This window comes from Pongo pygmaeus, chromosome 4, assembly GCF_028885625.2.
Source record: "Pongo pygmaeus isolate AG05252 chromosome 4, NHGRI_mPonPyg2-v2.0_pri, whole genome shotgun sequence".
In the NCBI taxonomy this organism is placed as follows: Eukaryota; Metazoa; Chordata; class Mammalia; order Primates; family Hominidae; genus Pongo; species Pongo pygmaeus.
Window position 1 is genome coordinate 40,838,860 of NC_072377.2, and position 25,555 is coordinate 40,864,414.

The window sequence follows — 25,555 nt, forward strand, 5'->3', positions numbered from 1 at the left end:
ACCTCATTACGATTTTTTAGTATTGAGCATTAGGTTATTTATTTTCCTTCTTCCTAAAGCTACTGTAGAAAGAAAATTCAAAGGACTAGTAAGAAAAATAGCTCAATTGATAACAAGTCTGGTTGGTCAATGACACGCTAACACCTGTAACAGTTACTAATTATCTCAGCAGTGTGTCTCAGTTTTTATATTTAATATATTCTTCATCATTCTTAAATTAATAAATAGCAACCAATTGTTTTCTCTTTTACAAGCTTTATATGGAAAGAAAATTGAAAAAAAAATTTTTGTATTAGCAGAAAGTGAGTATAAGGGACTTCCCAACCTCCCCTCCATATATTTACTGACAAGCAACTGACAAGAGTGATAGCAAAGCAATGTGGTTAGTGAGGAATGGCGCAGAGTGTGCAGTTTCGTTTTTTCTAATGTTGATTTGTTTTCTGTGCTGACACAATTCTAAGGTTACTGCTCAAAGGAAGCATAGACAACAGAAGTGGTTAGAGTGCTGATTAAAAGAAGATTCTAAGAAAATGACCAATCACCATCAATCTTAATATTGGCTAAGAAATATGTAATTTTCTTTTTCATATTATTAAGTAAATAGTATAAACGGAATAATTCTATATTAATATATCCATATAGTGCCTTATGCAAGTAAATATGATTCTGGGTATTTTATGACCTGTAATTACTTGAAATCGGAAAGCCCTCTTAGTTTCTCTTATTACCCATGTGTTGCTGAGACTAACTGAAGAACCATTTAGGAGGTTTGTTCGTTCACGAAATAACATTTAAGAAATGGGTACCTACTTATCATATAAAAGAATCCAGTTATTTACTTACCCTGTGAGGAGACATAATATGTTAAAATGCTTGTACACTGCAGATGGGAAGAGGTTTTTCCAGGAATTTAAATTGTGCAATAGGGCCACACAATCTTACTTAAAAAAATGTTGAACGGGTTTTAATTACACCATGAAGTTTTACAATTTTTTACGTTTTTAATTCTGGTTTTAGAAAACAGAGTAGAAGGATTACAGAGAAAAACTTCACCATTAGACAAGAAGTCAAAATGATTCTAAGGGCCGCGCAAACAGGCTTTTCCAAGAATTAATCATGAGGTGGTGCTTGGAGAATTCCTTTACTCCAGTGACTTTCAAACCCCCTTCTTACTCTCCACTAGTCTTTCAAAGGATTCATGGTGAATGGGGTCTAACGAGTATAGCACGGCCGAAGGCATGAAGCTCACGCTACCCTTTCAGGGCGGAGAAGTTCCCAGGAGGAAGAATGGAGAAAAAGATCGCAGTTAGGCAGTCCTCCCAACCTCACCAAGGCTCCACCTCTCTCCAAAGCCGCAAGGCTCTGCCACCTGCGCCGGGAGAAGCTGCAGTCACTGTCTCCTCCTCTTTCTTTTTTTTTTTTTTTTTCTTTTTTGCCTGGGGTGCCCTACCAAGCGCAGCCCGCAGCCTGGGCACTGCCAACTGACTCCAACTCCTTTTATGGTGAGAGGATGGATTCTTCGTTATTTCCCCGCCCAATCTGGTACCCACCCACCCACTCACCCACCACGCGTGACCCTGGGGCGCACGCGCTAGCACAAACAACACCGTATTTCTCCTCCTTTCTCGGCCAACCCTAGGTAGAATCCTAAAACAACTGCCCTCTCTTCCACGATCTAGATGTTGCGGTCCGCGGACAGGAGGTTCAAGAAATAGTACACTCCGAGCGGCAGGCAGCGAGGCGGAAACGGTCGCCGGTTTCAGTGGTGGCCCCACTGGAAGCCGAGTTCAGGAGCGGCTAAGCGGTCGCCGGGGAAAGCACCGGGGCTTCCCAGGGTCTCCTCTGAGCTCCCACTCCGCACCTCCGAGGGCGGGAAAACCACGGGAGCCGCCCCGCCCCGCGCAGCCCAGCCCCGCCCCAGCCCGGACACCGCCCCCCGCCTGTCTCCCCTTCGGCGCCCAAGGAGGACGCGCTCCGCCCCCTTCCAATCCGGCCAATGGGCGCCCGGGCAGCGCGCGGTTTGCCTCCGCCTCCGCCAGGGAAACTTGGAGGAGGAGAAAAGTTTGTACAGAAGGTGGAAAGGCGAGAGCGGAGCTCCAAGCCCGGCAGCCCGAGAGGAAGATGAACAGCTCCGGGCCAGAGCCTCGGGCAGAGTGGACCCCAAGCCGCCCCCAGGTAGCCAGGAGCGGCCTCAGCGGCAGCCGCAAACTCCAGTAGCCGCCCGTGCTGCCCGTGGCTGGGGCGGAGGGCGGCCAGAGCTGGGGACCGAGGCTCCGCGCCACCTGCGCGCACGGCCTCACACCTGAACGCTGTCCTCCCGCGGACGAGACCGGCGGGCACTGCAAAGCTGGGACTCGTCTTTGAAGGAAAAAAAATAGCGAGTAAGAAATCCAGCACCATTCTTCACTGACCCATCCCGCTGCCCCTCTTGTTTCCCAAGTTTTTGAAAGCTGGCAACTCTGACCTCAGTGTCCAAAAATCGACAGCCACTGAGACCGGCTCTGAGAAGCTGAAGATTCGGCAATTTCCAGACTGAGCGGGACAAGGTGAAAGCAGGTTGGAGGCGGGTCCCGGACATCTGAGGGCTGACCCTGGGGGCTCGTGAGGCTGCCACCGCTGCTGCCGCTACAGGTGAGATGGCGTTGGGCTGGAGTTGGGGTCAACGGGTAGAGAACGCGGGGATGCGGCGCTCGCCGAAGAGAGCCAAGAAAGGAAGAGCGCGCTCTCCAAATTGCTTTTGTAACTTGTTTTCAGTGAGCATTTTATTGATTCAGAATCTATCGGGAATAGCACTAGCGAGCTACTTTTCCCTTGAGATGGGTCTTATTCATCTTGGCAATGGAGTGAGTTGGGTTGGGGGGAGTAAGAGGAATGGGAAAATCAATTTATAAATATTAATGTCAGCAAGAGTGTGCTGCTGGCAGGACGTATCGGGAGCCTGGAGATTTTGGTGGCCGCAGTTGGTAAGTGGCTACAATCCAGAAAGTAGGATCGAGTTGCTCCCCTTGTCTTATCAGTGTATCGTTTCTTGGGCGCGGGTCTAACACCTTACAAGTGGTAATTTCCGCTCACAGCAGCTTTGTCTCTCTTCTACCATCACCAGACCCAGCCTTGCATTCCAAAGCTGCGCACCGCCAGCCACTATCATGTCCACTCCCGGGGTCAATGCGTCCGCCTCCTTGGGCCCCGACCGGCTGAACAGCCCAGTGACCATCCCGGCGGTGATGTTCATCTTCGGGGTGGTGGGCAACCTGGTGGCCATCGTGGTGCTGTGCAAGTCGCGCAAGGAGCAGAAGGAGACAACCTTCTACACGCTGGTATGTGGGCTGGCTGTCACCGACCTGTTGGGCACTTTGTTGGTGAGCCCGGTGACCATCGCCACGTACATGAAGGGCCAGTGGCCCGGGGGCCAGCCGCTGTGCGAGTACAGCACCTTCATTCTGCTCTTCTTCAGCCTGTCCGGCCTCAGCATCATCTGCGCCATGAGTGTCGAGCGCTACCTGGCCATCAACCATGCCTATTTCTACAGCCACTACGTGGACAAGCGATTGGCGGGCCTCACGCTCTTTGCAGTCTATGCGTCCAACGTGCTCTTTTGCGCGCTGCCCAACATGGGTCTCGGTAGCTCGCGGCTGCAGTACCCAGACACCTGGTGCTTCATCGACTGGACCACCAACGTGACGGCGCACGCCGCCTACTCCTACATGTACGCGGGCTTCAGCTCCTTCCTCATTCTCGCCACCGTCCTCTGCAACGTGCTCGTGTGCGGCGCGCTGCTCCGCATGCACCGCCAGTTCATGCGCCGCACCTCGCTGGGCACCGAGCAGCACCACGCGGCCGCGGCCGCCGTGACCTCGGTTGCCTCCCGGGGCCACCCCGCTGCCTCCCCAGCCTTGCCGCGCCTCAGCGACTTTCGGCGCCGCCGGAGCTTCCGCCGCATCGCGGGCGCCGAGATCCAGATGGTCATCTTACTCATTGCCACCTCCCTGGTGGTGCTCATCTGCTCCATCCCGCTCGTGGTGAGTGACCGGGGCTGGGGCCCCACTCGGGCCTTTTCTCGCATCCGCCTCCCGCCTCCATTCCCCGCTCCCTGCTTTCCCTCTGAGTCCTTGGCAGTGAACGTGTCTCCTTTAGGTCGGGGCTGGGATTCCCACAGTGTTTCTCAGAGCAGGCCCAACCCTCTTTGAAGTCCCAACCCTAACGAGATTTAGCAGGTGCTTTGCCCCTACATCCCCCAGTTTATGTTCATGAAAGCCTGGGTTTCTTTCTCTACCGGGACAGCCCTTACCCCTTGCTGCCTGACACTGGCCGAGTCTTCCAAGAAAACCCCCCGCCCCCTCTGTTAGACGTGGAGGGGAGCCTGCTGTAGTGTGGCTTAGTCCACTCCTCCGTCCTGTGAACTGTGAACTGCGAACTGCAAAACCTGAAACGTCAGGGATGGTGATCTGTTCGTTGTAAACCGTTTCTAAGGAAAGTGGGGTTTTTGGTGTTTTGATTTATGCAAGCTTTCTTGAATTTTTTCCCCCGTGGATTGCGTAGAATTTTAAAGCTAGAAGAGATATCAAGAGGTGTTTTAGCCTAACTCCCTCACTTCACTTAGGGAGTGAATGATATGCTTAAAATAATCCAGCCGAACCTACACAGTCAAGCTAGGCTCCCTGCTCTTTACCATGGTGTGCCCTGGGAGGGCAGCTTAAAGCACACAAATTCATATACAGGGCAGGTTCCAGACTCAGTTTCTTTCATTTCTGTCTAGGCCAGGAAAGCAAAGTTTCTCAGGGTGACTAATTATGGACAGGCTGATATACATAGGGTATGGGATCTGAATTCTCAACAACTGTGCAAGGTACAGTACCATTTTAGAGAAACCAAGATTTAGAGATGGCTGTCTTTGTTTCTTCAAGCCAAAGCTCTACAGTTTGTAATGGACCTTAGGCCATCTGAGGCCAGACCCAGCTCATGTGTTATTACATCACGTCTCCCTCGTAGAACATTTCTCATTTTGGCGTTTGTAAAGCGTGGGTTGGAGTTTTGGTACACTTCATTTTTAGTTCATCTTTTAAGAATTGCCTTTGGATTAACTTTTAAAATATGATAAACAGATGGGCTCAAACCCTACCTAGTTTTCTACTTTGCCTGTGGCTAAAATGGAATGCACCAGAAGCAGATGGGCAGAATAATGCAATACTTTATCTAGAGTTTCTCTTGAAAGCAACTAGTTATGAGTTCTTCCATCTTCCAAAACACTGCATTCCTGGAAATTCTAAACTAAACTACCAACTCAAAAAGAGATAACTGCTTTTTCTTATGCTTGTTGGGAACAAGAGAATATAAAATGTAGTGGGCTATTATTCCTTCCTTTTCGTTATTGATACTGTCCAGGGATCTTTGGTGTAAAAATATATCTTTGATAAAAGTGACTGTAAATGGAAGGAACTTAGAGGGGGCTGAGAGCCAGAATACAGTAGGTTCTTACCAATTTGTATAAACAGAAGTAAATATAATAGGCCATAAGCGCCTTTAAGCCATTCCAGGACCCAATATAATTTACAGAGTTAAGTCACACTTGAGCCACATAAATATATTTTACTGTCTGTAATGGCAACCTAGAATAAAGTGAGATTTTGGAAAAAACAACTCTGCTCCTGATGGGGCCCCTGTTCCTGGGCCTCTGCCTTCTGTTTTACAGAACAGTAAATGACAAAGTGAATGGTTGTTATTTTCAGAACGTCCACTTAAAGGGACAGAGGAATTAGAGCTAGAAAGTTAGCAACATGCACATACTTTATAAATGTGTTTTGGTTGGAAGTAAGCATGTAAAGCTATGGATTTCTGCACAGCCACGGATGAATTATTTTCTTCCAATATCTAGAGAGACATACAAGGCTTAATTCACCTCATAGGCTGAAGTGGTAGACCTGGACCTAAGATTCAGGGCCCTTACACAAAGCCTTGAAATTATTTGAGGACCTAGAGGCAAGAAATTATAGGAGCTGTATTTGTGGTTTGCATATTAACCACATTTTAACTAACAAGAAATACTGTCCACCTGTATAATGTTAGTAACGTGTAGTAAATTTTAAGTAATCTTGACCTGAAAATTGAAACTAGCTCAATTAAGAAGTAATCCCATTAGTCAAGTATTTATATAGCTTTGTGAGAAATAAGGAATCCTAAAATAGCAGTGGCATCAGTTTGTCGCCTTTAATTTTGGCTACTAAAGTCTAATTTCAGAAGCAGTTTAATTATAAATTAGTAATAAATGATGGGTTCATTATGCTACCCACCTACCCCCCCCCCACAATTCAGCAATTAATGAAATAATCAAAAACCCTTCCGCAAATACAGTCTTCCTTGGCTTCCTTTTACAACTTTCTTTTTTCATGTTTTCATATTCATGTTGTAAATTAAGATTAAAGCTCAGAACTCTCTGACATTGAAAGCAGTTGAGTCTGTCTTCAGTTCCAAAGAAACTAATGAAGCATCTAATTTTATCAAATCAAGTGGTTGCTAATCCCATTTAAGGAAAATCAAAGCGTTGGAATCATTTTAAATGCTTTGGAAAGGCTAACAAAGCAAATATAGTTTACTTGGAATTTCAGAAAGCTTGATATAATACATAAGGAAAACAAGCAGCCACTGAAAAGCAGCCAAGGTTTTGCCTCCTGGACACCAGGGAAGAAAGAGCTACAGCTCTTAGAGGGGGGTTGGTATTGAGTTTAGTATAAAAAATAAATTTTAATTTGCTATCCAAAATATACATGTTTCATAAATAGAGTTAAGATTGGAGTGGAAATTTGAGAAAGGTTGGGAAATTAGTTGTGGATATAAGGAACTGTGCTGAACCTGCAGCATTCTTTGAACTGGGTCATAATTAATGATCAGAGAAGGTGTAAGTATGATCTACAAGGAACATCCCATGACAAGATTTAGTGGGTAGGTGGTTCTTGTCATTTTGTCCATTCTTCTATTTATAACCAGTCTCATAGTTTTTTTAAATATAGGAGAATTTTGGAAGTGAGAACTTCTAAAATTTCGTGAGAAGAAGAAGTGAGAGTCTACATTTAAGATAAACGAAAAGGATTGCATTCTTTAGAAATATGCAAGCAAGACAGCCTCCTAAGGTCCTGGTTTTAAATGCTGTAGCTAGATGAATTACTAGTGCCTAATTCTGCAGTTACTAATGAATATTAAGATGATTATTATAATCAAATATTTTGCCTTAGGGCTAAACAGTTACTATAGGGTTTCGAAAGTCATTTTCCCCCATACAAAAGCAACCCAAGACTGTATTTATTGCTTACTTGTTTCTTTTATATTTTAACTCTGAAGTAACAAATATTCATCTCAGCTAGGGGCAGAATGGCTAATTTGATTAATCTTCTGCCTTGGTGAGGTAAAACTTAGGTCCTTAGGAAAATACTTCCTGTGAGTGTTTATTTGGTTCCTTACTATAAACTAGTTTTCTCTATAAAGCTTTCACCAGCATTTGATCAGCAAAAGTTTATAAGGACAGATAAAAACTTTGTAAATAGATATGCTTTTGTTTACTGTAGGCAAACTGGAAGTGGAGTCATAAAACAACTGATGGGATGTCAGATGAGTGTGAAGCACATCTATACATACAAGAGAAATGCCACAAATTTGGGTATGACTACAACAGAATCTAAAAGACTGGATTTGTTCAAATAAATTTGGCTAAATTTAAAAAATTGCGATGCCTAGAAGCAAGTTTTAAGTCATAACATGAAATTGCAGACCCAGTAGTAGTAACTTGAAGACTATTGAGTAACATAAAAGTAAGTTATTTCCACATCTGGCATTTCATTTGAATCTTGAAAAGCTCTAAGGAGAAAGTAGGGCTGACCAGTATTTTCACTCTCTCTACACCTCAGTTTCCCCAGCTGCAAATGAAGAATTTATATCATTCTGCAACTTACAGGGTAGCTATAGGTGAGTCCTTGTCTAATGCTCATTTCACCATGCTTTGTTGACCTGTCAATTTGTTTGTATTGAATATCTCCTAACAAGATTTTTTTTCTCAGCCCTGACGTGATTCTTGTAGTCTCCTATCAGAATATTCAATGTGAGAGCTTTCAAAACAAACAAACAATAAAAAAACAGAAACATTAAGTGTAGAGGTTGACCTATAAAGCCTGTAGAGATTTAACTTGCTTTCTACAAATGGCCAGCTAGTGGCCTAGAAGGAACAAGAACCAAGCTCTCCTACAAACCACCCAGTCAATAATAATTATTTCCACTATTCTTTACTTGAAAAAAAGAAAGTGATAAGAACTTCTAGTAACAGCTGTGTCAATTTTGGACTCTTCACAGGGCAGTGGGATAACTGAGCACATACAGATAATTCGTTTTATGTGCTTGGAACAGAACAAGTAGCACACACATTCAAATCCAGCTACAGATCTTGTCACTTATTGGAAAGCGTTACTGTTTTGACAGTCCATTACTAAATCTGTCTAATCAAGAGTTCAACATTCTTTCTTCAACATTCCCTGCAAACAAATTATTAAGTAGGAAGTACATGTTTTTGATACCATATTATTAACTATATCCCAAAGCTACCTCTAAGCTACAGTTTTCAAATTATTGATGCATTCCACACTGGGCAAGCTTCCACATATGGGTTAAAAAAAAGTAATGAGAGCCAACATATCTGTTATACGATAGGCACTGTACTAAGCACTTTAATAATTTGTACATACGTTATAAGGAGCACAGCCAGGATTTGAACAGAGGCTTGTTTGCTTCCAAACCTTGGGCATTTATCTCTACAGCATATAGCCTCCTTACAGCTTTCTTGTCACCACATCTTCTTCTGAACTTATTGCATTTCCTTAAAGTTATGTACCACTGCTCCTGAGCCCTAATCTCTAATCATCCTAAAAAAAGTGTGAATAACATAATTTTTAAAAAATTAGGTGGGTGTGGTAACGTGTCTGTGGTTCCAGCAACTTGGAAGGTTGAGGCTGGAGGATCACTTGAGCCCAGAAGGTTGAGGCTGCAATGAGCCATGTTTGTATCACAGCACTCCCCCCTGGGTGACAGAGTGAGACCGTTTCTAAAAGAAAATAAAATAATTTAGAATACTGTAATATGCCAATATTAACAACAAACCACATGTACACATCAGCAGCTACTAAGAAAAAGACTTAAAATTGGAAGAAAAGAGATACGTTGTTTGTATTCAGTGAGTTTTTTTGTTTTTGTTTTTGTTTTGAGATAGAGTTTCACTCTTGTTGCCCAGGCTGGAGTGCAATGGCGCAACCTCAGCTCACCGCAACCTTCGCCTCCCTGGTTCAGGTGATTCTCCTGCCTCAGCCTTCCAGGTAGCTGGGATTATAGGCATGCGCCACCACGCCCGGCTAATTTTGTGTTTTTGGTAGAGATGGGGTTTCTCCACGTTAGTCAGGCTGGTCTCAAACTCCTGACCTCAGGTGATCCGCCTGCCTCAGCCTCCCAAAGTGCTGGGATTACAGGCATGAGCCACCGCGCCCGGCCGTATTCAGTGAGTTTTTTAAGTGTCTTTTTCCCTCCTGACTCGGAGGTTCAGTTTTATCAGCAACACACTCTTCCAACACTGAAAACTGCCTGAACTTGTTTAATTATGTAACATATAGGGCCTGTTGGACAAGAATTCCGAAAAGTGCTTTCACCCCCTCACAAGACATTGAAGCACTACTCCGGATGTCCCCATCTCAACTGGGGTTGTCCCTGCCCTCTTGGAAACAGCAAATCAAGTAGCCTATTTAAAGTGAAGCAGAGGTTGCTATATGTTTTCAAACATTGCAAGATACGTGGAGTTTTTGTTTGTTTTGTCTTTTTTCTTTCCCTACTTGAAATAAGTCTCAATTGAGATATGTTGCAAAGTAAAACTCATATTGATTCTTTTCAATCTGACCAACTTTTGAGGATGTTTTTACCTGAATTTGGACTTTTGCTTTTTAAACTCATACTTTTACTACCCCGTGAACTCCCCTTTATTGAAAAGACATTGAATGACCAGGTTCAGTGGCTTGTACTAATTGTAAACTTTTCCTCCCCCATGGAAAACTCTAAAATAGAGCATACTTTTAATATAGCCTCTTTTCATTCCCTCCTATACTAGTCAAAATCCATTGCTGCTGTGGATGAGATGAGGCACAGAATTGATTCTTTCCATGCCTCTCATCACCTTTCATTATGAAAACCTATTATTAATTGTTTTACGACATTCCGACCTTTCTAAAAGGCCACAGAAATTTTAAAATGCTAACTCCTAATGTACTTTCTTTGAATGGCTATAAATTCCATTTTAACTGTTCAAAAATTTTCTTCCTTTCAGTAGTAGCCATGTTTCCTTTGAGGTTGTGGTAGGAGAAGCAACTAGCAATAAAACATTTTCAGTGTCAAAAATCTCAGAAACGTCAGGTTCAGACTTAACCAAAATTCTGTTCAGCGAGTCTCGGAGATGGCTTTACACAGTGCTTGTTAGAGAGGTGGTATCAGAAACTCTCAAGTGGAGCAACACTGCCACCTGGAGGCTTGAAGGCTCAAGTTCGCATAAACCCAGCCGAAGGTCTTTTTCAGAGACCACACACAGGACTTGATACTGATTTAACTCCATCATTTCTTCTACCCTTAGGAACATAGTATGTGATGTGAATAAAATATAGACCTCATGCTTTTTACCAACAATTCCATTGTCAGGAAATAATGATTAAACAGAAAGCCAGACTGGTAGAACAGAAAAGACAACATGGAGGTCCAGACTAGACTGCCACAACAGGGCAGGGGATGTCGTAAGTTCCTCAAAACCTCTGGGTCTCAGTAACAAATACCTCATCTGAGAAAAGGCCTGTAGAGTTGAGGGAACTGCTGAGTTTCCAGGCATAGCTGAAGACCTCAAAGCTTATGGAAGGAAGAAACCAAGATGCTTTATTTTACTTTTTGTAAAGATTTTTTTTTTAATCAAGTATGCTTTGCCTTCATACTATCATTTATCCCAGCATAGTTTCCAAAAGTATTTTAAGAGGCGATATTACACACTGCTGTTCATTCTAGTTCATTCTTGATTTAGCTGTCTTCCACATATCAAGATATTAATTTCATCTTGGTTAGAGGCATTTCACTATTTTATTCTCTGAGATTCACAGGCCCATAATCCCATATCCAAAATATTTACGGGCAGATGAGTTTCAGAATTCAGAATTTCTTGGCTTTTAGAAAAGTAATCAATAATATATTGCAAAATATGTAATATCCCCATCAGAACTGGAACAATACTCCTGGACCAGAACATAGGAATATTCACTCTAAGTGGAATAAATTGAACTAAATGGCTTCACAAGTCTGTTCAGTTCAGTTTTGCTGCCAAAATAAGTTTAGGTCAGATTTTGCAATGAGTGTAAGTTCTCAAAACAAAACAAGTGAATAACAACAAAACAATAACAAAGGAAATGAACAAAAATCTTTTGAGAGAGGATCAGAGACCTATAGCTAATTAAGATCTAAATTCCAGTTAAGGAAGAAATAGAAATGCAGTTCTACCTTACTGATCCAGTATCATCCAGGAGTAAGTTTAATATAAGTTTAATTTTGCAAATTAATGAAGTGTATTTCTTCGAATATTTTAAACTTCCTTCTTTTACCCAATTTGTTGAAAATCTTTCTGTAATATCCTGACCCAAATATTGTTACATCTAGTAAGTGCCAAAGGAACACATGCAAATGGTCAATGAATCGCCTTTTCCATTGTGAACTGACATCAGCCTCAACTAAACTGTCCCTGTTCCAGGTGATTCATACACCATGAGTCATTCATTGTTACGCTGTATATAGTAAGGCAGCAACGTCCTCAAGTCTTGTTAGAGATATTTGCTCCTAGTTAAATGGCTCCAGCTACTCCAGCTATGCTTTTGTGAGTTCTTTCTCCTTTTTGTGGTTTTTATGTATCTTCCTTGACTGTGAGACTCAACCTCTTCTCCCTAACCTAAAATAATTACTAAAGGCAAGAAATAATTACTAAATAATTACTAAAGATATATGGCAATTATTTTTATTTCTATACTACTATTTCTATTTCTATGTGAATTACCACTACTACTATTTCTATATTAATTACAGATGAGATTTTTATATAAATGATCCCAGTGGAATTAGAAGTAATATCTAGGCAAAAAAATAATAATACTTTAAGAGTAAATTTGAGGCTGAGCATGGTGGCTCACTCCTGTAATTTTAGCACTTGGGGAGACTGCAGCGGGCAGATCACTTGAGCTCAAGAGTTAGAGACCAGCCTGGGCAACATAGAAAGACCTCATCTCTACAAAAATAATAACAGTTAGCCAGACATGGTGGCACACACCTGTAGTCCCAGCTACTCAGGAGGCTACGGCAGGAGGATTGCTGGAGCCTAGGAGGTCAAGGCTGCAGTGAGCAATGATTACACCACTGCACTCCAGCCTGGGCGACAGAGTGAGACCCTGTCTCAAAAATATATATACATGTACATTCAACAAATGCATTTTCCCCTAAGGATTAAAATGATCATGTAAGTTTACACAAATTCATGCTCCATTCGCTGAATCATTTGACGTTCCCAGATGTTGACATATCATTTCATTTTTCCATGACTTTGCACATGGAGCTACCTCTATTTGAAATGTGATGTCCTTCCTTCCAAATTTAGCAAATTCTCACTCATCCATTGTGATTACTATAACTGGGGAACAGAGTCATAGAGAAAATAAAAACTATTCTCTGGTCATTCTGGGTGACAGGAGATCCTGCTGTTGGTGTAAAACTTTTCAGCATATACTTTCTAGACTAGAATAAAAGAATCTTGGCCTTGTTCTGATGATTAGATGGTTAATTGACTTATAAAATGAGTTTCCTTTAAATTATGTAAAATGACAGCTGGAATAAGAGAAATCAGTAGCTTTTGGGGGAAAAAAGTTACTTCATTAGAATTACAAAAACTTGAAAGCACTTGCAGAAATGAAGTTAATAAAGTGCTTCTCAAGAACACTTTATACATATGTGACCTGCACTCACATTGCATTTTTGTATACTGTCTTTGCTCTAGGGAAGATAATCATAAGATAGTTACAAAAATATTAAAGCTATACTAACTCAGAACATGTAATTGCATTTTTGCCGTGACTGGTTTTTATTTTTTTATTTTTTATTTTTAAACAGATTCTTGCTCTGTTGCCCTGGCTAGAGTGCAGTGGCACCATCTCAGCTCACTGCAACCTCCACCCGTTGCATTCAAGCAATTCTCCTTCCTCAGCCTCCTGAGTAGCTGGGATTATAGGCGTGTGCCGCCACACCTGGCTAATTTTTGGTTTTTTGAGACGGAGTCTCGCTCTGTCGCCAGGCTGGAGTGCAGTGGCGTGATCTCAGCTCACTGCAACCTCCGCCTCCCAGGTTCAAATGATTCCCCTGCCTCAGCCTCCTGAGTAGCTGGAACTACAGGTGCATGCCACCACCCCCAGCTAATTTTTGTATTTTTAGTAGAGATGGGGTTTCACCATGTTGGCCAGGAGGTTCTCAATCTCTTGACCTTGTGATCCGCCTACCTCGGCCTACCAAAATGCTGGGATTACAGGCATGAGCCACCGCACCCAGCCTAATGTTTGTATTTTTAGTGGAGATGGGGTTTCGCCATGTTGGACAAGTTGGTCTCGGACTCCTGACCTCAAGTGATCCACCCGCCTCGGCCTCCCAAAGTGCTGGGATTACAGGCGTGAGCCACCGTGCCCAGCCCATGACTGGTTTTTCTGAGGCTTATTATGTAGCTTCCTCTTTTCCTGGAACTTATTACCAGAAATGAAGGCAGCTTCCTAATATTGATAAGGTAGACATAGCATTTATATGTTTTCCCAGCTGATTAATGATGAAATCTAAATGTGCGATCTCACTTATGCAGGTGCGAGTATTCGTCAACCAGTTATATCAGCCAAGTTTGGAGCGAGAAGTCAGTAAAAATCCAGATTTGCAGGCCATCCGAATTGCTTCTGTGAACCCCATCCTAGACCCCTGGATATATATCCTCCTGAGAAAGACAGTGCTCAGTAAAGCAATAGAGAAGATCAAATGCCTCTTCTGCCGTATTGGCGGGTCCCGCAGGGAGCGCTCCGGACAGCACTGCTCAGACAGTCAAAGGACATCTTCTGCCATGTCAGGCCACTCTCGCTCCTTCATCTCCCGGGAGCTGAAGGAGATCAGCAGTACATCTCAGACCCTCCTGCCAGACCTCTCACTGCCAGACCTCAGTGAAAATGGCCTTGGAGGCAGGAATTTGCTTCCAGGTGTGCCTGGCATGGGCCTGGCCCAGGAAGACACCACCTCACTGAGGACTTTGCGAATATCAGAGACCTCAGACTCTTCACAGGGTCAGGACTCAGAGAGTGTCTTACTGGTGGATGAGGCTGGTGGGAGCGGCAGGGCTGGGCCTGCCCCTAAGGGGAGCTCCCTGCAAGTCACATTTCCCAGTGAAACACTGAACTTATCAGAAAAATGTATATAATAGGTAAGGAAAGAAATACAGTACTGTTTCTGGACCCTTATAAAATCCTGTGCAATAGACACATACATGTCACATTTAGCTGTGCTCAGAAGGGCTATCATCATCCTACAACTCACATTAGAGAAAATCCTGGCTTTTGAGCACTTTTCAAACAATCGAGTTGACTCACATGGGTCCTGAGGCCTGCAGCACGTCGGATGCTACCCCACTATGACAGAGGATTGTGGTCACAACTTGATGGCTGGAAAGACCTACCCTCAGTTTTTCTACTAGATAGGAGGATGGCAGAAGTTTGGTTGCTGTCATAACATCCAGAGCTTCGTCGTATTTGGCACACAGCAGAGGCCCAGATATTAGAAAGGCTCTATTCCAATAAACTATGAGGACTGCCTTATGGATGATTTAAGTGTCTCACTAAAGCATGAAATGTGAATTTTTATTGTTGTACATATGATTTAAGGTATTTAAAGTATTTTCTTCTCTGTGAGAAGGTTTATTGTTAATACAAGGTATAATAAAAGTATCGCAACCCCTCTCCTTCCAGTATAACCAGCTGAAGTTGCAGATGTTAGATATTTTTCATAAACAAGTTCGAGTCAAAGTTGAAAATTCATAGTAAGATTGATATCTATAAAATAGACATAAACTTCTTTTAAGAGAGAGTTTAGTATTATCAAAGGGATAAAGAAAAAAATACTATTTAAGATGTGAAAATTAAAGTCCAAAATACTATTCTTTCCAGGCTATGTATAAAATACATAGTGAAAATTGTTTAGTGATATTACATTTATTTATCCAGAAAACTGTGATTTCAGGAGAACCTAACATGCTGGTGAATATTTTCAACTTTTTCCCTCACTAATTGGTACTTTTAAAAACATAACATAAATTTTTTAAAGTCTTTAATAAATAACCCATAATTGAAGTGTATAATATAAAAAATTTTAAAAATCTAAGCAGCTTATTGTTTCTCTGAAAGTGTGTGTAGTTTTACTTTCCTAAGGAATTACTAAGAATATCCTTTAAAATTTGAAAGGATGGCAAGTTGCATCAGAAAGCTTTATTTTGAGATGTAAAAAGATTCCCAAACGTGGTTACATTAGCCATTCATGTATGTCAGAAGTGCAGAATTGGGGCACTTAATGGTCACCTTGTAACAGTTTTGTGTAATTCCCAGTGATGCTGTACACATATTTGAAGGATCTTTCTCAAAGAAATATTAAGCATGTTTTGTTGCTCAAAGTGTTTTTGTGAATTGCTTGGTTGTAATTAAATTCTGAGCCTGATATTGATATGGTTTTAAGAAACAGTTGTACCAAGTGAAATTATTTTGGAGATTATAATAAATATACACATTCAATCTGAGTTGCATATCCTCAGTTTGGGAAAACTTGTGGGGGGTTTTTTGTTGTTTCAGGTCATGATCTATATCCTTTTATATATTTTTTTTAAATTTATTGTGAAATAATTTTAAAGAAATGTTGCAAGAAAAGTACAAAGTCTTGGATACACTTAGTAGAGAATGACACTTTACTCAAAGCCTCCAGTTTGTACGGTTGATGGAAGAGACAGTATTATGCTTAGCTTGTGACATATAAAGGACTCAAATAATTATTATTAAAATTAGCATATTTTAAATTTTGCAATTTTTTTAACTTTTTTATTTATTTCTTTTTATTTATTTTTATTTATTTTTTATTTTTTTTTTTGAGACAGAGTCTTGCTCTGTCACCCAGACTGGAGTGCATTGGCACAATCTCAGCTCACTGCAACCTCCACCTCCCGGGTTCAAGCAATTCTCATGCCTCAGCCTCTTGACTAGCTGGGATTACAGGCGTGTACCACTATGCCCAGCTAAATTTTGTATTTTTAGGAGAGATATGTCATGCCATGTTGGCCATGGTTGGTCTCAAACTCCTGGCTTCAAGCAGCCTGCCCACCTCAGCCTCCAAAAATGCTAGGATTGCAGGCATGAGCCACCATGCCTGCCATTTTTACATTTTTAAATGCAAATTTTGTTCATTTTTTGAGTGAGTTATATATCTGCATTAGTCAGCTAAGGCTGCCATAAAATACCACAGATGGGTGGCTTAAACAACAGACATTTATTTTCTCACAGTTATGGAGGCTAGAAGTCCAAGACCAAGGTGTCAGCAGGGTTGGTTTCTCTTGAGCCCCCTCTCCTTGACTTGCAGATGGCTCCCTTCTTTCTGTGTCCTCAGCCTTTTCTCCAGGTAAGCACATCCCTGATGTCTCTCTCTCCTTATAAGGACACTAGTCATACTGGATTAGGGCCCCACCCTTATGACTTCATTTAACCTTAATTACTCCCTTAAAGGCCCTCTCTCCAAATATAGTCACAATGGGGGTTAGGGCTCCAACAAACGAATTTTGGGGGCAAGTGTCTTTTTCATTGTTGAGCCTGATTTATTCTTAAAATAGCAACCAAGAAAAATGAATTTCAGCATTGCTCAGTCATCTATTCCATATTTATTTGTAAAACTTAACAGCTATGCAATGCAAAGATTATTTTTTGTTTTTTGTTATAGGACACTTGTTCCAGACCATTTAGAGAACTTCAAATTTTCTACACAGGAAAGTTCTGATTGTCTAATTGGCTACTGTTAAATCCTACCATCTCAAAAGGATATAACAGACAAGAAGGTAATTTTAACACCATATTGTAATCTTTGAGACAATCTAACCGATTAGATCAAGTGTGTTAGAAAAGATAGACTTGCAGGACTATTAAAATGGTACTTTAGGCTAGGTGCAGTGGCTCACACCTGTAATCTCAACACTTTGGGAGGCCAAGGCAGTGGATCACTTGAGGTCAAGAGTTCGAGACCAGGATGGCCAACATGGTGAAACTCTGTCTCTATTAAAAATACAAAAATGGGCCAGGCGTGGTGGCTTATGCCTGTAATCCCAGCACTTTGGGAGGCTGAGGAGGGCAGATCACGAAGTCAGGAGTTTAAGACCAGCCTGGCCAACATAATGAAACCTCATCTCCACTAAAAATATAAAAATTAGACAGGCATGATGGCGGGCGCCTGTAGTCCAGCTACTTGGGAGGCTGAGGCAGGAGAATCGTTTAAACCTGGGAGGTGGGGGTTGCAGTGAGCCAAGATTGTGCAGCTGAACTCTAGCCTGGGCGACACAGCGAGACTGTCTCAAAAAAAAATAAAAAATAAATACAAAAATTAACCAGGCATGGTGGCGTGTGCCCAGCTACTCAGGAGGCTGAGGCAGTAGAATCACTTGAACCCAGGAGGCGGAGGCTGCAGTGAGCCAAGATCGGCCACTGCACTCCAGCCTGGGTGACAGACTGAGACTCCGTCTGAAAAAAGAAAAAAATGGTACTTTGTGCAGTCATAAAAAAGAATGAATTCATGTCCATTTGAACCAACACAAATGAAGGTAAAGACCACTGTACTAAGTGAACTAACTCAGAAACAGAAAACCAAATACTGCATGTTCTCACTTATAAATGAGAGCTATACAATGGGTACACATGGTCATAAAGATGGAACTAATTGATGCTGGGGACTCCAAAAGTGGGGAGGTGGGGGAGAGCAAGGGTTGAAGAATAACCTACTGGGTACTATGTTCACTATTTGGGTACTGGGTATACTAGAAACCCAATCCCCACCAGTATGCAATATAACCATGTAACAAACACACGTACCCCCCGAGTCTAAAATTAAATGATGAAATAAAAAATAAAATGGTACTTTGACCAAGGGACCACAGAATTCAAGAGTTCTTTCCCAAATCATAGCTAGTCCTCTCTACAAGTTTTCTCCTAGGGGCATGAATACAAAAGGGACATGGAAAAATCAAGGCACAGTAATATTTACTGTTAGCTATCCATATGGCCTCAAATGTTAATGCAGAAAAATTTCCATTACACAAACATTCATTTTTCCTAAACTACTTGTACTAGTCTCAGAACAAACCATGTTTGCTTCTTGCAATACTGCCCCCACCTCATGCCCTTCTCCCATTACATCCAAGCCTGAATCTAAGACGCTGCAATTATGATCTCAAGATTGTCATCCAGACACATGAGAAAGGGAACCCAAAAAAACAAGATGCTTACAAGAAGAGAGAGCATTTGGTCCCATTGCTTACTGTGGGGTTTCTCTGGGCTACAGTTGGTGCTTTAGCCCCAAACTGGAAGTACCTTGGCAGAAAGGAAGAGAGAAAGATAGCTGGGTCTTTGGTCCTTCTATCAACATCTCTACCATTCAATCAGTTATACATTCCCTTTACCTTGCCAGGCCATCCACCCCGTTTCCCACCATGGAAAAGAAGGACAGAAGAGAACACCAGTCATAACTTTTTCCTAAGAACTTTTAACCACAGCAACTCCACACACTAAAATCTGAACAATTAGGTAAGTATTTCTCTTTCTTGAGAAGGAGTGAAACAGGATTTAATACAAAGGAGGAGCAAAAAGAATTCCAAGAACAATGAATAAGAACTCAAGGCAACAGCTCTGCAATAGGCCAAGAGCACAGTGAAACCATACTGAGGCAGGAGGGAAGTCTCCGCGATGTCCCCATGGTAAGAAAGAAGGAAAGAGAGAAAGAGAGAAAGAGAAAGGGAGAGAAAGAGAGAAAGAAAGAAAAAGGAAGGAAGGAAAGAGAAAGAAAGAAAGAAAGAAAGAAAGAAAGAAAGAAAGAAAGAAAGAAAGAAAGAGAAAGAAAGGAAAGAAAAGGAAAGAAAGAAAGGAAAGGAAGGAAGGAAAGAAAGAAAGAAAGGAAAGAAAGGAAGGAAGGAAAGAAAGAAAGAAAGGAAAGAAAGAAAAAGAAAGAAAAGAAAGAAAAGAAAAGAAAGAAAAAAAGAAAGAAAGAAAGAAGAGAAAGAAAGAAGAAAGGAAGGCAGGCCAGGCACAGTGGCTCACGCCTGTAATCCCAGCACTTTGGAAGGCCGAGGCAGATGGATCACCTGAGGTCAGGAGTTCAAAACCAGCCTAACCAACATGGAGAAACCCTGTCTCTACTAAAAATACAAAATTAGCCGGGCGTGGTGGCTCATGCCTGTAATCCCAGCTACTCCGGAGGCTGAGGCAGGAGAATTGCTTGAACCCCGGAGGCAGAGGTTGCGGTGAGCCAAGATCGCGCCATTGCACTCTCGCCTGGGCAATGAGCGAAATTCTGTCTCAAAACAAAACAAAACAGAAAAAAGAAAAAAGAAAAAGAAGGAAAATTAATAGATTATTTGATGTTTGGCAAAATCGAAGGGAGTGTTATAGTTCTATTAGAAAAATTAGTAATATATATACATAGGAAACTAGTGAATTAAAAAAAGGCAATTATTGACTCCATGAAAAACAGAGAGGTGGAAGAAAGGCAAAATAAACATAATATACAAGGTGAACTAAATTAAGTGTAATAATTATACTCATATCAAATAATGAATATACAGTCAGGTACAGCAGCTCACACCTGTAATCCTAAAGCTTTGGGAAGCTGAGACAGGATTGCTTGAACAAACTCCTTTTGTGCAGCCATAAAAAAGAATGAAATCATGTCCTCTGCAGCAGCACAAATGGAACTACAGACCATTGTCCTAAGTGAACTAACTCAGAAACAGAAAACCAAATACCACATGGTCTCACTTGCAGAGTTCAAGACCTGTCTGGGCAACACAGTGAGAGACCCTGTCTCTACAAAAAAAAAGACATGAAAAATTAGCCAGGCATGGTGGCACGTGCTTGTAGTCCTAGCTACTCGGGAGACTGAGGCAGGCAGATCTCCTGAGCCATGAATTTGAGGTTACAGTGAGCTAAGATGGTGCCACTAGACTCCAGCCTGGGCAACAGACCAAGACCCTGTCTCTAAAATTTAATAATAATAATAATCATCATCATCATCATAAATATAGATTGCAACCTAAATTATAATTATACTGAGAATGAAGAAAGAAGTAGTAAATATATTGGGGAAATACAAGAGACCTAAGTTATACTCATCAGTATATCAGTACTTAATGTCCTAAATTTTTAAAAATGAAGAAATAGCAGTGAAACCACAATAATATACCCTTATACTCCAAACATATTTGCAAAATATGTAAAGTATGAAAATACCAAGTATGCTTCAAAACATATACTGTTCTTGGGAGTACAAAATTGATACAACCACTTTGAAAAATGAACTTAGTATTATCTGCTAAAGTTCAGGATGTATATGCCATCAATGAAAACAGTAACTGCAGAGACTGAAACATATCAATTATATCTCAATGCATTACTTTATAATGATACAACAAAACACCTCATTGGTCACCTTTGGAGGATTCTAGGGAGCCAACTAATTATTTTGAAAAGTGGTAAGAAGACAAAGAACAAAGCCTTTATTACATAAACGGCCTTTACTCTGTAGTTTTTCAACATAAGAAAATAGTTGATGAGGGAAAGCTTTTCTTTAAAGTTTTCTAGTACCAAAAGAGTAACAGAATTATCACCAGTTTGTAGCCACTAATAAAACAATGGATCTAGACAATCATAGTCAATGGCTGCTGACATTACAAAGAGAAATAGATAGCAAGAAATATTTAACTTCTAGTAATGTACCCATGGCCACCCATGATGTATTCCTGCCAAAAAATTGAATGAATCTGATCAAGCCTCTAGATCTAAGTCCAGTTAAGAGGAAATATAGGAACAGAAAAAACAGTAATGACATCAGGTACAATGCCATAGGCAAAATATAAAATGTGGAAAATTCTAAAGGACAAATGAGCCAGTTCCTTTAAAGATAAGTTGGAAAAAAAAAAAAAAAAAGAGGAAGGGGAAGTCACAGATTATAAAGGATGAAAAGACAGCAATAGATTCAATGAATGGACTTTTTTGGATCCTGATTTAATCAAACCACACTATCAAATGTGATATAATTCATAATATTTACACGATAGCTATTTTTAAAACTGAATTAGTAATTAAAAACTTTACCACCCAAAAAAACCGTAGGCCTAAGTGATTTTATTTGTGAGTTCTTTTAAACATTATAGAAAGACATGACACCAAATCTATAGAAACTATATTGAAAAGAGTAAGTGAAAATACTTCTCAGCATTTTTTATGAGGTCAACATATCATGACTTGAAAACCAGACAAAGATATTACAAGAAAAGGAAACTATAAGCCAATATCCCTCATGAACAGAGACACAAAAATCCTTCATAAAATGTTAACAAATGGAATCAAGCAATATCCACAATGGATAATCATCATGAGTAAGTAGGGTTTATCCCAGAAATGCAGTTGATTGAATATCTGAAAAATAAATGTAACTTACCATACAAACAGAATAAAAGAGAAATATTATCTCACAGATGCAGGAACTACAATTAACAAAATTCAACACCCATTCATAATAAACAGGTGTTCACAGACTAGTAAGGGAACTTTCTCAATTTAATAAAAAAAAAAAAGTATAAAAATCTACATCAATCTTCACACTTCATGGTGAAAGACTAAAAAGCTGTATATAAAGAATGTTTATTCTCACAGTTTGTGTGTACTGAAAGTTCTAGCAAGTGCAATAAGGCAAGAGAAAGATATAAAAGACATACAGTTTGGAAAGGAAGAAGGAAAAGTGTCTTTACTCATAAAGACATGTTATGTATGTAGAACATTCCAAGGAATCTATAAAATAGCTAATGTAACTAATAAATGAATTCATCAAGGCTATAGGTTACAAGGTCAATATATACAAATCAATTGTATTTCTATTGTAATAGTTATCAAAATTGGAAGATGAAAATTTAAAGACTCCTTATAATTGCATCAAAAATGTGAAATATTTAGGGATAAACTTAAAACATGGGTAAGACTGAGTCATTGAAAACTAAAAAGCAGGTCCACCAGGCCTGGGCCTCCAGCCACCCCCCACCCAGAGCTATCAAGCCAGTACTAACTCAGCAACTCCCTGGACAGAGCCTCCAGCGGCAGCTGAAAGCCTCTCTGCCACTGCCTCTGCAGTGAAACTGCCCTTACCACCCTTGGACTAACGAAGGAGCAAAGACCCTAAGTTCCTTATCCACACCTCCAACAAGGTGCAGTCGACCCAAGAAGAGGAGGCCAGTCCATCTCCCATGGGTTGCACACACCCCCTATGGCTCGTCACCAGACAGGAAACCCCTGTGTTGGGCTGACTGCACTGAGTGATTCCTGACCTGCATTTCTCTGGGGTGGAGCCCTCAGGAGTCAAGCAAATGATCCTTGGCCACAACCACTAATAAGATATCTTCCTCTGCTGCCTCTATGATGCGGAAGGAACATAAACACTGAGATTGCCCCAGAGCTGCAGTAGGCAGCTAAGGAGTGCCAAGTTGTGAATTATAGCCAGCACTCAAGGGGTAGAGGAACACACACCTTCAGAGCACTGAAAGGGAACATGGCTGCAACTGTGAAGAACCATAGGGGAGCCACACAACTGAGCAAGAGTCTACCAACTGACCAATAAGCCTAAGTGTCACCTGCTGGATCACACCCCAAAACTTCAACACCAAAAATACCTCACTAACATACCCTGACTCTGAAACCAGAGACGAGAAGTCAATTTCAAATAAAGACCCTACATAAAGCCTCAGCCCAGTGAAAACATCCAGAAAAGAAGCCTATTGACTGTACTCAATCTACACTGCAGTTAAAGAAACATCCACATGCAGAGATGAGAAAGAACCAATGCAAGAACTCCAGTAACTCCAATGATCAGGGTGTCCTCCAAACGACTGCACCAGTTCTCCAACAAGAGTTCTTAACCAGGCTGAACTGGCTGGAATGATAGAAATAGAATTCAGAATATGGATAGGAACAAAGATCATCAAGATTCAGTAGGATGGCAAAACCAAATCCAAGGAAATAAGAATAACAATAAAGTGATACAAGAGCTGAAGGACGAAATAGCTGGTACCAAAAAGAACCTCACAGGTCTGACAAAGCTGAATAACACAATACAAGAATTTCACAATGTAATCACAAGTATTAACAGCAGAATAAACCAAACTGAGGAAAGAATCTCAGAACTTGAAGACTGGTTCTCTGAAATAAGACAATCAGACAAAAATAAAGAAAAAAGAATACAAAAGAATGAACAAAACCTCTGAGAAGTAGGGGATTATGCAAAGGGGCCAAATCTATGAATCACTGGCATTCCTGACAGAAAGGGGGAGAAAGCAAACAAATTAGAAAATATATTTCAGGATATCATCTACCAACTTTCTCAATCTTGCTAGGGAGGTCAACAGTCAAATTCAGGAAATACAGAGAACTCCTATAAAATTCTGCACAAGAAGATCATCCCCAAGACACATAATCATCAGATTTTCCAAGGTTGAAATGAAAGAAAGAATGTTAAAGGCAGACAGAGAGACAGTGCAGGTCACCTACAAAGGGATCCCCATCAGGCTAACAGCAGACCTGTCAACTGAAAGCCTACAAGCCAGAAGAGATTGGGGGCCTATGTTCAACATCTTAAAGAAAAAAATCTTCAACCAAGAAGTTCATATTCAGCCAAACTAAGCTTCCTAAGTGAAGGAGAAATAAGATCCTTTCAGATAAGCAAATGTTGAGGGACTTCATTTCCACCATATCTGCTTACAAGAGATCTTGAAAAGGAACACTAAATATAGAAAGACCGCTAGCAGCTGGTACAAAAACACAAACACAGAGACCAGTGTCACTATAAAGCAACCACACAAACAAGCCAATATAATAACCAGCTAACAGCACAAGGACAGGATCAAATCCACACATATCAATACTAACCTTGAATGTAAACGGGCCAAATGTCCAACTTAAAAGGCACAGTGGCAAGCTGGATAAAAAAGCAAGACCCAATGGTATGCTGTCTTCAAGAGACCCATCTCACACATAATGACACTCACAGGCTCAAAATAAGGGATGGAGAAAAAGCTACCAAGCAAATGGAAAACAGAAAAAAGCAAGGGTTGCAATCCTAATTTCAGACAAAACAGATTTCAAACCAAAAAAGACAAAGAAGAGCATTACCTTAATGGTAAAGGGTTCAATTCAACAAGAAGACCTAACTATCCTAAATATATATGCACCCAAGACAGGAGCACCCAGATTCATAAAGCAAGTTCTTAGAGACCTACAAAGAGACATAGATTCCCAGACAATAATAGTGAGAGACTTCAATATACCACTGATAGTATTAGACAGATCATCAAGGCAGAAAATTAACAAAGATATTCCAGACCTAAATTCAGCACTGGACCAAATGGATCTGATAGACCTTTACAGAAGTCTCCACCCAAAAACAACAGAATATACATTCTTCTCATCGCCACATGGCACATACTGTAAAATCAACCACATAATTGGACATAAAAACAATCCTCAACATATCTAAAAGAACCAAAGTCACACCAAACACACTCTTGGACTGCAGTGCAATAAAAATAGAAGTCAACACAATGAAAATCACTCAAAACCATAAAATTACATGGAAATTAAACAACATGGTCCTGAATGACTTTTCAGTAAATAATAAAATTGAGGCAGAAATCAAGAAGCTCTTTGAAAATAATGAGAACAAAGATACAACATACCAGAATCTCTGGAACACAGCTAAGGCAGTGTTAAGGGAAATTCATAGCACTAAATGTCCAAATCAAGAAGTTACAAAGATCTCAAATTAACAACCTAACTTCACAACTGAAAGAAATAGAGAAGCAAGAACAAATCAACTGCAAAGCTAGCAGAAGATAAGAAATAACAAAAATCAGAGCTGAAAATCAAGAATTCAAAAACATTCAAAAGATCAACAAATCCAGGGGTTGGTTTTTTGGAAAAAAAAAATTAATAAAACAGGCCACAATCTACACTAATTAAGAGAGAAGATCCAAATAAACACAATTAGAAATGATGAAGAGAATGTTACTACTGAGCTGACAGAAATAAAAACCACCACCAGAAACCACTATGAACACCACTATGCACACAAACTAGAAAATTTGGAAGAGATGGATAAATTCCTGGACACATAC

At 40.8% G+C, this 25,555-nt stretch overlaps 1 protein-coding gene across 3 annotated transcripts; it reads left to right on the forward strand.

Moving 5' to 3' along the window:
- The first annotated feature begins 1,953 nt into the window (after nucleotides 1–1,953).
- On the forward strand, nucleotides 1,954–15,895 carry PTGER4 (prostaglandin E receptor 4). 3 transcript variants are annotated; one of them, XM_063664770.1, is made up of 4 exons: nucleotides 1,954–2,631; nucleotides 3,104–4,019; nucleotides 7,557–7,648; nucleotides 13,931–15,895. In XM_063664770.1, exons 2-4 carry the CDS (start codon nucleotides 3,147–3,149, stop codon nucleotides 14,022–14,024), a joined length of 1,059 nt encoding a protein of 352 aa, XP_063520840.1. In that variant the 5' UTR covers nucleotides 1,954–2,631; nucleotides 3,104–3,146; the 3' UTR covers nucleotides 14,025–15,895. The 3 variants fall into 3 exon arrangements, with proteins under 3 accessions (XP_063520840.1, XP_063520839.1, XP_054345607.1); XM_054489632.2 differs by lacking the exon at nucleotides 7,557–7,648 and adding an exon at nucleotides 7,896–7,953 and having other exon boundaries at nucleotides 2,068–2,631; nucleotides 13,931–14,521; XM_063664769.1 differs by lacking the exon at nucleotides 7,557–7,648 and having other exon boundaries at nucleotides 2,029–2,631.
- The last annotated feature ends 9,660 nt before the right edge of the window (nucleotides 15,896–25,555 follow it).